General features: G+C 44.1%; 1 protein-coding gene across 3 annotated transcripts in view; it reads left to right on the top strand.

The window, feature by feature from the left end:
• The window catches only part of Atg2b (autophagy related 2B), a 68,702-nt gene that overhangs the window by 26,015 nt on the left and 28,663 nt on the right, over window positions 1–14,024 (top strand). For all 3 annotated transcript variants that reach the window (XM_031357866.1, XM_031357865.1, XM_031357864.1), the window contains exons 12-23: window positions 447–597; window positions 1,092–1,184; window positions 1,299–1,487; window positions 5,045–5,318; window positions 7,015–7,117; window positions 7,389–7,584; window positions 8,103–8,245; window positions 10,243–10,400; window positions 10,712–10,884; window positions 11,664–11,814; window positions 13,230–13,429; window positions 13,553–13,633. In XM_031357866.1, the coding sequence (XP_031213726.1) occupies window positions 447–597; window positions 1,092–1,184; window positions 1,299–1,487; window positions 5,045–5,318; window positions 7,015–7,117; window positions 7,389–7,584; window positions 8,103–8,245; window positions 10,243–10,400; window positions 10,712–10,884; window positions 11,664–11,814; window positions 13,230–13,429; window positions 13,553–13,633 (1,912 nt within the window). The remainder of the gene's footprint in view (window positions 1–446; window positions 598–1,091; window positions 1,185–1,298; window positions 1,488–5,044; window positions 5,319–7,014; window positions 7,118–7,388; window positions 7,585–8,102; window positions 8,246–10,242; window positions 10,401–10,711; window positions 10,885–11,663; window positions 11,815–13,229; window positions 13,430–13,552; window positions 13,634–14,024) is intronic.

Below are 14,024 nucleotides of genomic sequence, written 5' to 3'. Positions count from 1 at the left end.
TTTAAAGACAGAGTCTTACCTTGTAACCTTAGCTGGCTTGGAATTTGGTATGTACTAGACTGGCCTCAAACTTGTAGAGATCTATTTGCCTCTGCCTCCCAAGTGCTGGCATTAAAGGCATGTATGTGCCACAGTGCCTGGCCAGATCTGAGATATTTATCCGTTGCAGTGTGGAAGGAAGAAGGGCACTGCTGGGCAGTACAGGCATCCTGGGAGGTGTAGCAGAGTAGAGATGTTTCGAAATAGGAAATGGGAAGCTCATGTCCTAACTGATATCAGGTCACTAACAGCTTGGATTTGTTAGGGTAGTTGTATATTATTACATTCTTATATAATATTATATCATAGTAATATGTAATAGTGCATACCACTAACATTTTCATGCTTATGCTATGTTGTTTAATTTAGAAGCATGTGGAGACCCTTAAATGCTTCTTTTGTGATAGATTTATAGGCACTGGCATCAAAGTGTCCTATGAGCAGAGACAAAGGTCAGCTTCCCGGCACTTTAGCACCGACATGTCCGTGGGGCGAATGGAGTTTTTGGAGTGTCTGTTTCCTACGGATTGTCATTCTGTCCCTCCTCACTACACAGAGGTGAGTGCTGGACATCTTTGGAATGCTTTTTAGATTTGTTTTGCTTTTTAAAGGAATGGAATGAACAACAATACTTTTCTTTAAAATGTCCCAGTGTCATGAAGCGTGCTAGTGTTTTTATCTTTGAGGTTGTTGAAACAAATTTTAAATATGTCGTTTAAGGTTATTCTACGAAGTTAGTAAGCATTTTAAATGAAAGGAGAGTTGTCTGAGAGGAAGACAGATTGCGGGCTGTTACTTTATTTTGTTTTCAAAGTGTTCTCTTAGGTACTGAGTGTTTGAACCCTCCCCTGCTTTCTGCAGATGAGGTGCTGAGTTTCATAGCAGTTGGGTGTGTGAGTGGGGCTGACTGGCTGTTGTGACTGCAGCAAGCCTCCCTCACCTACAGAACTCCTGTGGTCTGCATGGGTGATTGCAGCCTAATACCCTGGGTTTATGTGATTGACTTCAGCTTACTGTCCTAGCTGAAACCCATCTCTGTCCTTGTCTTTAAGCTTCTAACGTTCCATTCCAAGGAAGGGACTGATGCCCACCTTCCTGTGTGTCTCCAGCTTCACTATAAACACTCTGAGACTAGAGGATCCCAGGTGAGAGACCTGTATGGCTTCCACTTCAAGCTGTTGTTTGGCCTTTATTTTGTCAGTTTTTAACCTAGTTTTACCATTTTGTTAATAATTATATTTTGTGCTTTTTTTTAAAAGGGTAATCAAGCAAGACTTAGTTCAGTTCCTCAAAAGGCAGACTTACAAATTAAATTAAACCCTGTGTGTTGCGAGCTGGATATCAGTATTGTGGATAGGTTAAATTCCTTGCTTCAACCGCAGAAACTCACTACAGTGGAGATGATGGCCTCACACATGTATGCTTCCTATAACAAGCATATTAGTTTGGTAAGTGTGCAGAAACTTGTACCTTAAGCATAATTAATTAATATGTACCAAGCACCAGCCTTAGCTTGGAGAGGGGTTCTGAGACGATGACAACTACTCAAGTCAAATCACCAGTCCAAGTTGATAGCCTGCTTTCTGCTCTAGATGGCTCTCTAGACAGCTCTCTGTGCATACATGGCTCTTAGCTCTGTAGTCTGCTCAACTGACCAAGACAGCTTTACAGACTGCTTTCTCTCTGTGTTCTGCTCTACTCTAGACAGCTTTTTCTTGCTATTTTAAAAAACCCTCTAGTTGAGATATCTAGCTTTCTGCTCGAGACAGCTCTCTCCGGTTGGGACAACTCTCTGATAGTAAAAATTACTAAAAGCTCTCTGGATAGCTCATGGGTTTTCTGACCAAAGTCAGAAAAACTACTATAAAAAATTTCTTGGATTTTTCCAACCATATCAGAAATCTTGCTAGAAAAATTCTAAAAGTAATTCTTGGGTTTTCCCATCAAAATCAGAAAGCCAGAAAAAAGTTCTAAAAGGGCCGTGTTTGCTCTCTAAGTAATTCTTGGGATCATATTAGAAAAAGTTCTAAAAGATCTCAGAAATCCTGCTAGGAAAAGTTCTTGAAGAGCTTTGCTCACTCTTCAGAGTTCAGATAGCTCAGCTCTTGCTAGAGAAAAATTCTAAAAAAAAAAAAAAAAAAGAACTGCTGCTTGCCCTTTGCCAGCTCATCTCTGTAGACCAGTCAGGTTTTTAATTTACATATTAGTTCAGTTATATACTCCAGGTTCCCTCCTGACCATCCCACAAGGCAGCAATCCATGACTTCAGCCTTGGGGTCTTGCCCTGCAATCACCACTCCCTAAATCTTTTTATCTCCCTCAGTAATATCTCTCTGACAAGCTGGCTGTTAGTGCAGCTGCCTCTGTTCCTTTAGGTCTGTGAAGCCCCTTATACAACTTATATTGCATCCTTATATTTTTGCATAGTTAAATTCTGTATTTTCAAACTCATGATGTTTTTAGAGTTCTTCACAGGCTTAAGCGCTGTCCTGAAGGCTCCAGTGTTTCCATTTTGCTGTGACATTAGCCACGCCTTTGCCTCCTGACTCATGCTGTCTTTGATTATCATGGAGTCATTAATGTTAACCTAGAGGACAGTCCTCTCAGGGGACTGTGAAAATATGTATTATATAAGTAAGTCTTAAGCCCACAGCAGCTACCAACATCTGACATTCATGGTGGCCCATGCTGTCTGGCCCTGTGACAAGTACAGGAACCATGTCATTCTGTCTCTACAAAGAGCATGCTAGATTCAGCAAATATGATTATTGGAGAAATTTATGAGAAAAGTCCTAATACATTAAATAGACTATACTAGAGCAATATTATTTATAATAGTAAAAATTAGATATTTTAAAATTATTTTTATCTAAAAATTGTTTTCCTTATTTTTATTTTTTGAGACAGGTCTTTGCGTAGCCCTAGCTGATCAGGAACTAACTATGTAGACCAGGCTGGCCTTAAATTCACAGAGGTCACCCTTCTTCAGCTCCCGAGCACAAGCATCAAAGGATGCACCACCATACCTAGCTTAGAAGTTACTTTTCAGTTTCTTACACACTTCTAACGTAGAACTTTATATGTAGTCAAGGGTGATTTGGAACTTTTTTTTTTTTTTTTTTGGATTTCTCATGACAGTGTTTCTCTGTATATCCCCGACTATCCTGGAACTCACTCTGTATGCCAGGCTGGCTTCAAACTCAGAGGTCTGCCTGTCTCTGCCTCCTGAGTGCTGGGATTAAAGGCGTGCACACCACTGCCCACCTGGTGATCTTGAGCTTTTGCTTTCTCCTTCTCTACCCTGCTACACACTGATAACAGCGAGGTCAGTTTGGTAATTCTACTGAAAGACATCTTGTTGCATTTCTAACAGGATTGCTGTGTGGTCCCAGCTGTATGAAGAAGGCTCCTCAGGAAGGGTTATGTGAGAAGGAGAATGTCTTCTGAGATAGGATCCCATTATTGACCCAGTTGGCCAGGAACGTGTGTTCCTCCTGGGTCAGCCTTTCCAGTAGGAGAATTCCAGGCATGTGGCACCCTGGCTTCCCTTAGATTGCTGTTAGACAGAATCTAGACAGAAAAGTCGATACGCAGAAGAATGGTTAGACAGGCAGTTGATAGCGTGTGGCACAGTGGGGTCAGATCTCTTTCTTTGGATTTTGAAAACTACTGTAACACAGTCATGACATTTTATTTTCATTTGATAAACATGACTGAGATGAAAAGGAAAGGCCAGGCAGCACAGGAGTGCTGCGGAGAGTGCGGGGTGAGACTCGCACTGCATCACTCTTGCTGGGGTCTGGTGTAGTGTGCAACTGCACTGGGGGCTGGTGGTTGGAGTGCTGGCTTGTAGGGCTAGCAGCAGTCCTGGGATAGCAGCAGTCCTAGGCTGACAGCAACTTGAGTGGCAGAGGTCAGTGCAGCCTTGTGTGCCCACAGTCACTGCTACTCTGCTCTGGGAGTGAGGCGGTTCTGCCCTTTGTTCCTGCTGTTGAAGCAGGGCTCCTGAATTTTCATTGCTTCCTGTTATTGGTTCTTCTTACTTGTAGGCCAGTCTCTATATTTGCTGTTAACCTTGGGTGTGTTGGGATGACCATATCATCCCCTGGATTTTCTTAGTTTTGATTTGAGATTTGAGAGTGGAGTTTGGAAGAGATAGAATAGATTTATGAAAACTCCTGGTTTCTACTTCTAGGAAACAAGGGAACCTGCCAGAGGAGGGAGGCTGCGGAGTAGTCAGCGGGAGCAGAGCACAGTGAAGCCCATGCTGGGCTGCCGTGACAGGGCTTTGCGAGGGGGAGGACATTATATGGAAAGTTAGAAATCAACTTTTGTTTGAATGGATGCATCTGACCTTTGCGCATAGTAGTGATTTTTAATTGTAGAAGTTACATCTGGCTCTTCCTTCTAGCCTCATTCTCCCAGAAATAAGATTCAGACTCAATATATATTTACTAACACCTTGGCCATATAGCTATGTTCTTTTCTGACTAGATTATAATTTAAAATAACCCACTTATTCTAATACACATTCTGCCACGTGGCTGGTTACCTGTGCTCAGGGACCATGTGTTCATCTTGTCACATCTTCCTGGGTGAATCTTCCTCACTTGGCACTCTCAGAATTCTTTCTGCCCCCTGTATGTCCTACTTATTTCCTGCCTAAGCCATAGGTCATCAGTTTTATTATTGACAGGTGCCATGCCCATATAGGCATAAGATATTTTACATTTAACCTTATAAGATTTGCTGATAGGCTAGTGTGTGCCTTTTCTTTGTAGTTTCTGGTAAGATATGGAAGGCTCTGTAAGGCCTGTCTTCATGTTTACTACTTTCATATGAAGAGCCGGCTGTTGCCAGCGGGTCTGATTGGGCAGTAGCTGTTACATTTGAACTTTGCTGTGCTAATATGGTAGTAGTTTGTTTGAATCGTGGCTGCTATGGCCTGTGGGGAGTGGCGATGGCCACACTGAACTGCTGAGCATTCCTCCTCATCCTGTTTCAGCACAAGGCTTTCACGGAAGTGTTCCTGGATGACTCGCACAGTCCCGCAAACCGTCGAGTGTCGGTACAAGTTGCCACCCCAGCACTGCACCTGTCTGTTCGCTTCCCTATTCCCGATCTTCGTTCAGACCAGGAAAGAGGACCCTGGTTTAAGAAGTCACTTCAGAAGGAGACCCTTCATTTAGAATTTACAGATCTGGAGTCTAAGACGGAGTTCGTGGGAGGATCCACCCCAGAACAAACGAAACTGGAACTGACTTTCCGAGAGCTATCTGGTAAGACTGAACACATCTGCTCAGTGTGTGTCCACAGCGCAGACTTCATATAGAACACTGCTCCTCACAGCACCTACAATGGCAACACTGGGAGCACAGTTAGAGAGTACAGCAATAGCCTCCTCCCAGAATTGTGTGGAGAATTTAAAAAAAAAAAAAAAAAAAAAAAGCAATGAAGTGATAGTTTGCTTTGGTGACTATCTTAGTCAGGGTTTCTATTCCTGCACAACATCATGACCAAGAAGCAAGTTGGGGAGGAAAGGGTTTATTCAGCTTACTTCCACATGGCTGTTCATCACCAAAGGAAGTCAGGACTGGAACTCAAGCAGGTCAGGAAGCAGGAGCTGGTGCAGAGGCCATGGAGGGATGTTCTTTACTGGCTTGCTTCCCCTGGCTTGCTCAGCCTGCTCTCTTATAGAACCCAAGACTTCCAGCCCAGGGATGGCATCACCCACAAGGGGCAATTGAGAAAATGCCCCACAGCTGGATCTCATGGAAGCACTTGCCCAACTGAAGCTCCCTTCTCTGTGATAACTCCAGCCTGTGTCAAGTTGACACACAAAACCAGCCAGTACAGTGACATTCTTGTCTTCTGTAGGAATGAGTGCTTTAGCATTTTCTGTCATCGCATACCACTTACTGTGTATGATAGGAGCTGGGTAGCCTGAGCGTCAGTCTGCTGGTCCTGTACATACAGGTCATAGACATGCTGTCCTTTTCTTTAGTTGTCATTGCTGATCTGTGGCTGAAGAGGATGTGTCTCCCTAGCTCACAGCTGTAAGGGCAAATATGACACCTGAGTCCTCGGTTACCACACTACCTCTTTTCCGGGGACATCTTGGTAAAATATGACACAGACTGGCTGCATTCTTGTCCCCATCAGCTCACACTTCTTGTCTACCAGAGTTTCCCTGGTCTGTTCTGATCTCTGCCTGACAGGTTTTTGTTGATGCTTAAATGGAAATTTGCCAGCGATGTTCAGGAGCAGATTTTGCATGCACTCTGCCGTCCCTTATCTCTGTTTTGTAGGAAGGAAGAAGCCAGTGTGGTAGCTAACGTGCATATCTGGAGTACACAGCAAAGTGTGCTTGTAGCCTTATGTGTTTAGCACTCAGGTAGCTGCACAGGCTTATCTTTGATCTTTTCGGCTGCATGGGGGACTGAATTCAGGGTCTTACGTGCTAGGCAGTTGTCTACCTCTGAGCTGCAGCTCTAAGCAGTAAGCTTCTCTTCTGTGAAGGAATAGCTGGGGCTAGAGAGCTGGCTCAGTGCTGAAGAGGACTTGCTGTAAAGAGACCCAAGTTCAGGTACCAACCCCCACAGAACAAGCTGGGCATGGGCTCACATGTGCCCAAAAGCTAGGGCTTGCTACCTGCCCTAGTCAAAAAAAAGTGCATGCTCCTGCCTCAAAGGAATATGATGGCGAGAAACTGATGACTTCTCAAATACACACAAGGAAATCGTTTCCAGTTCTCAGTAGGTAGTGACTGGACATGTTTACTATAATCATGGATCTTACACATGCAATACTAGGAAGAGTTTTATTTGAATAAAGACAGCCTTATTTATGTGCACATCATGCCTAGCACAGGCCACATTAAAGTAGGGACCAATGAGTGAGTGCTGCAGAGCTATAAGTGATGTGGCCTTCAGCATTTGAGAAGCACATTGCAGTAAAGCCATCTTGGTTCCATAGGGTCATTCCAGGAGGAGAAGGGAGGGCCGTCTGTCAAGTTTTTTCATGTGTCTGGTGGAGTAGATGGAGACACAGCATCGTCAGATGACTTCGACTGGCCGCGGTAAGCAAATGTAGGGGTATAATGGAATTTTCAAAAAGTCAGACTTTGAGTTGGCAAGAATCCACTGCTAATGGCCTTCCTTTATTTATTTATTGCGTTATACACTGTGAAGTCTACCTGCCTATAAGCGGGTTACAGTAGGCATGGGCTTTATAGTTACAGGTCAGTCTAATCAAATTGACATTCAGTGTTCACTATGTAAACCCGCAGAAAGTAAACATGTTGCCATTTATACTTACATCTTGATTTTTCAAATTATCTTTGCAATCAGAATGGTACTGAAAATAAATCCACCGGCCATACATTCCATTTTGGAGAGAATAGCAGCTGAGGAAGAGGAAGAGAATGATGGTCACTACCAGGAGGAGGAGGAAGGAGGGGCTCATTCCCTGAAAGATGTCTGCGACCTGAGGCGGCCAGCCCCGTCTCCCTTTTCCTCTCGTAGAGTAATGTTTGAGAATGAGCAGGTAAGGAGAATCGTGGTGAGCACTGCAGGTAGTTATCCCAACCAGCCATGGAGAGATATTTCCCTGCTTCCTCTCTGCCCCGTCCTTTCCTCCTTTTCTCTTTGTGTCTCAGGTTGGTTTTGAACTTGTGACCCTTTTGCTTCCACTTTGGAGTTGTGTGATTACATCTTGTACACTACACTCAGCTAGTTCTTTATTTTTGAAAGAACACGTGGGAGGTGGAGGCAGGAGGATTGCAAGTTTGAGACCAGATTAGGAGACATAAAAAGACCCTCTCGTATAAGCAACAGTCACATCACTGCAGCTAGAACTCCCAACAGCAATAACAAAAATGACCTGTGTGGGTTTTACTTCTCTGTAACTCTTGGTATCTGTTTTTCTTGATATATATTCTCCCTAGTTAAAGGTTATGTTTTATTTAATTGCTCACATAGTATATGTTATAGTAATTTTAAAAATGCTCCTACTATTTTATTTATTTTCATATTTAATATTTATTTTATTTTACTCTGTTTTAGATGGTGATGCCGGGAGACCCTGTGGAGATGACAGAGTTTCAGGATAAAGCCATCAGCAATTCACACTATGTGCTGGAGCTTCTGCTACCCAACATCCACCTGACACTGCCCAGCAAAAGCTTCTACGAGAAGCTCTACAACAGGTGAGTGTGAGCGCCCAGACGACCAGCACCCCAACTTCCTGGCTCTTGCTTTCATACTGTTTTACATGCGGTTGTAACATGATGTTGTTTGTGGAGCTGAGTGTCCCAGCTGCATCAGAAAGAGCACCACCAACACCTCCCAACAGCCACAACAACAAAAAGAATTCATAAATTGCACTAGTTTATAACTCCATGGTTGATTGATAACTGTTTTCTCTGCATATGTGTTCTCCTGTGTTGCGGGTGTGTGAAACGTTTACTTCACCAGCCTGTACTCTGCCTCTTGGCTGTGTCAGCAAGCTGCTGAGAAGTGCTGTTTTTCAATGGCATGAAGAGCATTAGGAGATTTGAGTAGCAGGCCAACAGGCACTGGCTAGGTTTCTCAGGATTTTATAACCAAACATTTTCATTTATAGTGTGTTTAAATACTCCAACACATCTACCTAGGAAATTCGATGAAATGGAATTTTTGGTCACAAACTGATGAGTGAGGACATGGTTCTGGGGCTTACCCAGCAGGGCCTCTTGGAAGATTAAGTTATGTCAGCATCAGGCCTGCAGTGAGCTCTTGGGCAACCTCAGGATGGGGACAGCGCTTACCTAGTCTCATCGCCTCCAGCTGTAACAACTTCTCCTTCCCCTTGTCTTCAAAGACCATTGCTTCTTCAGTGGGTTTGTTTGGTGTCAAGTAGCCCTTGGTGCTAAGTCTTAGGGTCTTCAGGTCTCCCCACTGACCCGTGGTTGCAAATCTTAGTGTACATGGTTCACTTTAGTTCAGGCCATTGGAATATAGAAAGAAAATGGTAGCACATTAAGTAAGGTTTTCATTGTGTTTTTAAATCATTTATTTATGTTATTTAGATTTAGGGTGTGTATGTGTATGTTTGTATGTCTTTTGTGTGTGTTTGTGTTTGTTTATGTGTGTTTGTATTTGTATGTGTTTGTATATGTTTGTATTTGTGTGCCTTGGTTTTTTGTTATTGGTTTTTGTTTTTTTCGAGGGTTTCTCTGTGTAGCTCTGGCTGTCCTGGAACTCACTCTGTAGACCAGGCTGGCCTCGAATTCAGAAATCCGCCTGCCTCTGCCTCCCAAGTGCTGGGATTAAAGGCGTGCGCCACCACCGCCCGGCTATTTGTGTGTCTTTGGGAGCTGAGTCTAATCTTGAATACCAGCTTTTCTTCTGCTTGGCAGTATGACTTAGGGAGCTCACTTAGCTGTAAGTGATGGCTTCTCCATGGGTCATTTGGGATGGTGATTCTCCCATCTGTCCCGTGGGACTGGTGGGAAGGGACTATTAAAAGTGTCCCTATAAGCCGGGTGGTGGCGGCACATGCCTTTAATCCCAGTACTTGGGAGGCAGAGGCGGGCGGATTTCTGAACTCGAGGCCAGCCTGGTCTATAGCCTGGTCTACAGCGTGAGTTCAAGAACAGCCAAGGCTACACAGAAAAACCCTGTCTTGAAAATCAAAAAAAAAAAAAGTGCCCCTATAGCAATTTGCCAAGTGGAAGCTGTCGCACACCTCAGCAGCCTTCCTGCGGTCATTTGGGAGTGCTTGTTTTTTGTTTTTGTTTTTTCAGTTTTTTGTTTTGTTTTGTTTTTAAAAGAGAAGGGCTCACTGTGCAGCCCTGGCTGGTCTGAAACTTGCTGTGTGACTAGGCTGGCCTGGGACTGCTTCTTCCTCTTAGGATTGAAGGCATGCTTCATTGCATCTGACTGAGTTTGTCTCTTCAGTTAGCTCTCACCATTGAAGTGTTCTTAGCGGTGTGATTAGGGCTTTCAGTGACATAGCTGACACTAGGTGATATCTAATGAGGGTCCAGTCTCAGATTCCTTTCTTTGCTCTCACTTCCCCGTGGAAAGCACATGACTGCTATGTTAAAGCCACGATTGTTTTCCATTTCTCCTTGAAACCTTGTCTCACACGGGATCCTGCAAAGAGGGTTCTCTGTCTGTCTCCAGGTACAAGTTTCCTGTTCATCTTGTGCTTTGTGTCTAGGATCTTCAATGACTTGCTTCTCTGGGAGCCAACCGCTCCTTCACCAGTGGAGACTCTTGAAAATGCTTCCTATGGCATTGGGCTCTCCGTGGCCAGTCAGCTGATAAACACCTTCAACAAAGACAGCTTCAGTCCCTTTAAGTCTGCTGTTCACTATGGTAATGGGTTTTACATTGGTTCTAGTATAAGCGCCTTATTTCTAAGTCTCAGACTTGTTTCTATTTTTATGCTATAATTTTTCTGGAAACTTCTGTGACTTTCCTCATATCTGTGTCTATTCTGACAAGAACTTTGCTGCTCAAACTTGAAATCTTTGGTGTGATCATGTACATATTTGAAATTCACTTGGAGGCCCCTCTCCCTCATGGTTCTGTCCTGTGTGAAAATGCAAAGTACTGTTGTGATCATTGTAAGCTGTGGTCTTGCTTAGCTGTCAGAACCTGTAATAGTAGGTCTTTTCCCTGCATAGATGAAGACAGTGGATCTGAAGAAGAGACTTTGCAGTATTTTTCTGCTGTTGATCCCAACTATCGTTCCCGTAGGAAAAAAAAGTTGGACTCTCAGAACAAGAACTCTCAGAGCTTCCTCTCAGTGCTTCTGAGTATCAATCATGGACTAATGGCAGTGTTCACTGATGTAAAGGTATGGCTGCACACTCTCCTAATGAAGTGGGGTGAAGTTGTGTTAATGTGGGGGTGGGGAGCAGTGTTCCAGGACGCCAGAGAGCACAGCTACTTTGGGAGGTAGCTTTCTTTGCTGAGCTAAAGCTGTATGGCCTCCCTGTAGAAAGCACCTGCTAATTCTGCCAATGACGGCAGTGATTGTAACTTTTTTCTGTCTCATTTTAAGCGGGTGAACTTTTAAAACAGTTACTTGTTACAGAGCACACACATCAGTAAATTTTTTTTTTTTGAGACAGGGCTTCTCTGTGTAGTCCTGGGTGTCCTGGAACTCACTCTGTAGACCAGGCTGGCCTCATGCTGATAACCAACAGCCAAGATGCCCTCTGACCTCCACACGCATGCTGCAGTACATATGTACCCACAGTTATACACATGAATCATCATAACACTAAGAAAACTAAACAAAAGCCTCACTCCCTAAATTGTTACTATGTATGTCTCCATCCCCCCACTTAACTTTGCCATACTTGCTATGGAGTCAATGTTTTGTCCTACTGTATCAAATGGTTCAAGACTGCTTTGTATGGTGTAGAGGAATTTCCTGAGTTAGATTCAGAATGAGCATGCCAAGACATATTCTTTCTGCATTTAAATAATGGTTGTTGGGGCATGAAGCTCAGTGACTAAGAGCCCTACTATGTGCAACTACTGTGTGTTTTAGGTTCTATCTCCAGTACTGAAATTTGACCAAAAGAAATAAAAAGTGACTTGTCCCCCCCACCCCCATTGTTTTGTTAGCAAGATAATGGAGATCTGATGGAAAGTAAGCATGGTGAATTCTGGTTAGAATTCAATAGCGGCTCGTTCTTCTGCGTGACGAAGTATGAGGGCTTTGATGACAAGCACTACATCTGCTTGCATTCCAGCAGCCTCAGGCTGTACCACAAAGGTAGGGATTGCACACTTATTCTCCTTCCTTCTGCTTGGCAAGTGAGTTTCCTGTTTGTTAAAGACAGTCTTGAGAATATAGCGTTGATGTAGTTTTTGTTGCCAAAATCATACTTATAGATTAAGACGTTTTTGTTTTGAGGCAAGGTCTCACAGAATAGCCAACACCGGTCTTGAGCTTGAGAATCTCCTGCCTTAGCCTCCCAAGTTCTAGGATTGTAAGTACGCACTACCTCACCAGACTAAAACTTACAAATTTTGAGTAGGTGCCTGAATTACTCTGTGAATAGGCACAAAGATAGGAAAATCTTGTTTTCCTAGCATTTTAGAATCTTAGTTGTTTTTTTTTTCTTGTGAGGTTTTGCTCTCAGTTAAACCAGCATTGACAAAGAGAAGTAGTCTGTTGCTGCCATGCTGGCCTTTGACCCTATGCCACCGGAACCATGCCAGGTTCTGTGGGGATCTCTGCAAACACAACGACAGGAGAGAAACTGATGGTGTAAGGCATCAGAAAATCTGCTTCAGCACACATCAGTAGCTAGTGTGGTTCAAGCTGCAGGGTCTGACACTGCAGGGCAGTTTATGGGAGGCATATGTCAGTACAGCATGATTTGGAGCAGTCTCTGCTGGAACAGCCCTGTATGAACTGTGAGGTGGAGTTTTACTGAAACTCTTCTCAGAGAGCATGCCATTTCATCCATGAAGATGGCTTGCACAGATAGACTACATGTGCCATCTTTAGGGCCCGAGGAGGATCTGGTGTGGTCCTAGTCATACAGATAGTGCAGGAGTCACCCACCTCTAGTCCTGTTTATAAGAGTCTGGGAGCCAGGTATGGCCTGGTCCTACAGAGAGCGTAAGTGTCACCAGGCTACTAACTAATTCCATTTCCAGCCTCCTGGCCAGAAAACAGGTTATATATCTCTTCCTTTGAAGAGACAACCCTGTATGTTAACATTCCTGATTTACTAATGGTTATCTGTGAGCACTAGGACCACTGTGCCCCCAACAAGGTTCAAAGGAATACAGGCTTGTCCTGGATTATGTTAGAAATGCTCTGAGTCACAGATGTCTCTGATAGTGAGCTGCCACAGTGGACATTCTGTGCCTGATCTATTGAGATGGGGGTACCATCAGAGCACAGGTGAACCAGAACATGAATTACCTTGAACCTGTTGTCTGAGGAACACACAATATAAAAACGAGTCATGTTCAGAATTGTACTCTCTCCCTAATATCCCATTTAATGTATGTGAACATTCCCTGTAAAGTCCCAACTACTTATTCTGAGTGTCTTGGGTCAAGCATACTCAGCTTGCACACAGAGTTCCGATGTGAGTTGTGAAAGTCCAAACAATTATGGAACTAATTTCAAGCGATCATGTTGTTGGTGTTTTTATCTCAACTTGTGTCTAGGCATAGTAGATGGAGCCATTCTCCCTACAGAGACGCGCTTGCCATCTTCCACCCGGCCACACTGGCTGGAACCTACCATTTATTCCTCTGAAGAAGATGGCCTTAGCCGAGCTGCCTCAGATGGAGTTGGGGGAGACAATTTGAATATGCTGTCAGTCGCAGTGAAGATACTATCTGATAAATCCGAGTCCAACACAAAGGTGTGTGCCTTACGCTGCTATCTACGCTTATTGATTTGCTTGTTCCCCAAGGTGGCAATGGCAACACCATGGGAAAACTTGAGTTGGGGATTCTGCGGATTAATGTGGTTCTTTGTGCTGCAGGAGTTCCTCGTGGCTGTGGGGCTAAAAGGAGCCACTCTACAGCACAGGGTGCTGCCTGCCGGACTCAGTTGGCACGAGCAGGTAAGAGCAGTCACCTGTCACGTCCTTTAGTAGCATTTACAGGTCACGACACCCAGAAGGCAGGTGACTCTTTGCTCAGATTGCTGTCCCTATAGCTTCTCAGTGTCATCATTGTTGCTATTGTTGTCGTTAGATCAGTTGAGGAAAAGAGTGCCTAGAGTGCCCAGCCTGCAGGAGCAGCCAGTGGTACTGAGTGCTGAAAGCCAGAGACAGGGTTCAAACCTCAGTTAGGGTTCAAAATACTCTTTGTCTGTCTGCCTTCCTGCCCCCTTACCCACCTAACTCCTAACTGTCTGCCTTCCTGCCCCCTTACCTAATTCCTCACTGTCTGCCTTCCTGCCCCCTTATCTAACTCCTCACTGTCTGCCTTCCTGCCCCTTACCTAACTCCT

Source organism: Mastomys coucha, unplaced genomic scaffold (assembly GCF_008632895.1).
Source record: "Mastomys coucha isolate ucsf_1 unplaced genomic scaffold, UCSF_Mcou_1 pScaffold6, whole genome shotgun sequence".
Lineage (NCBI taxonomy): Eukaryota > Metazoa > Chordata > Mammalia > Rodentia > Muridae > Mastomys > Mastomys coucha.
This window is presented reverse-complemented; position numbering and strand designations above follow the sequence as displayed.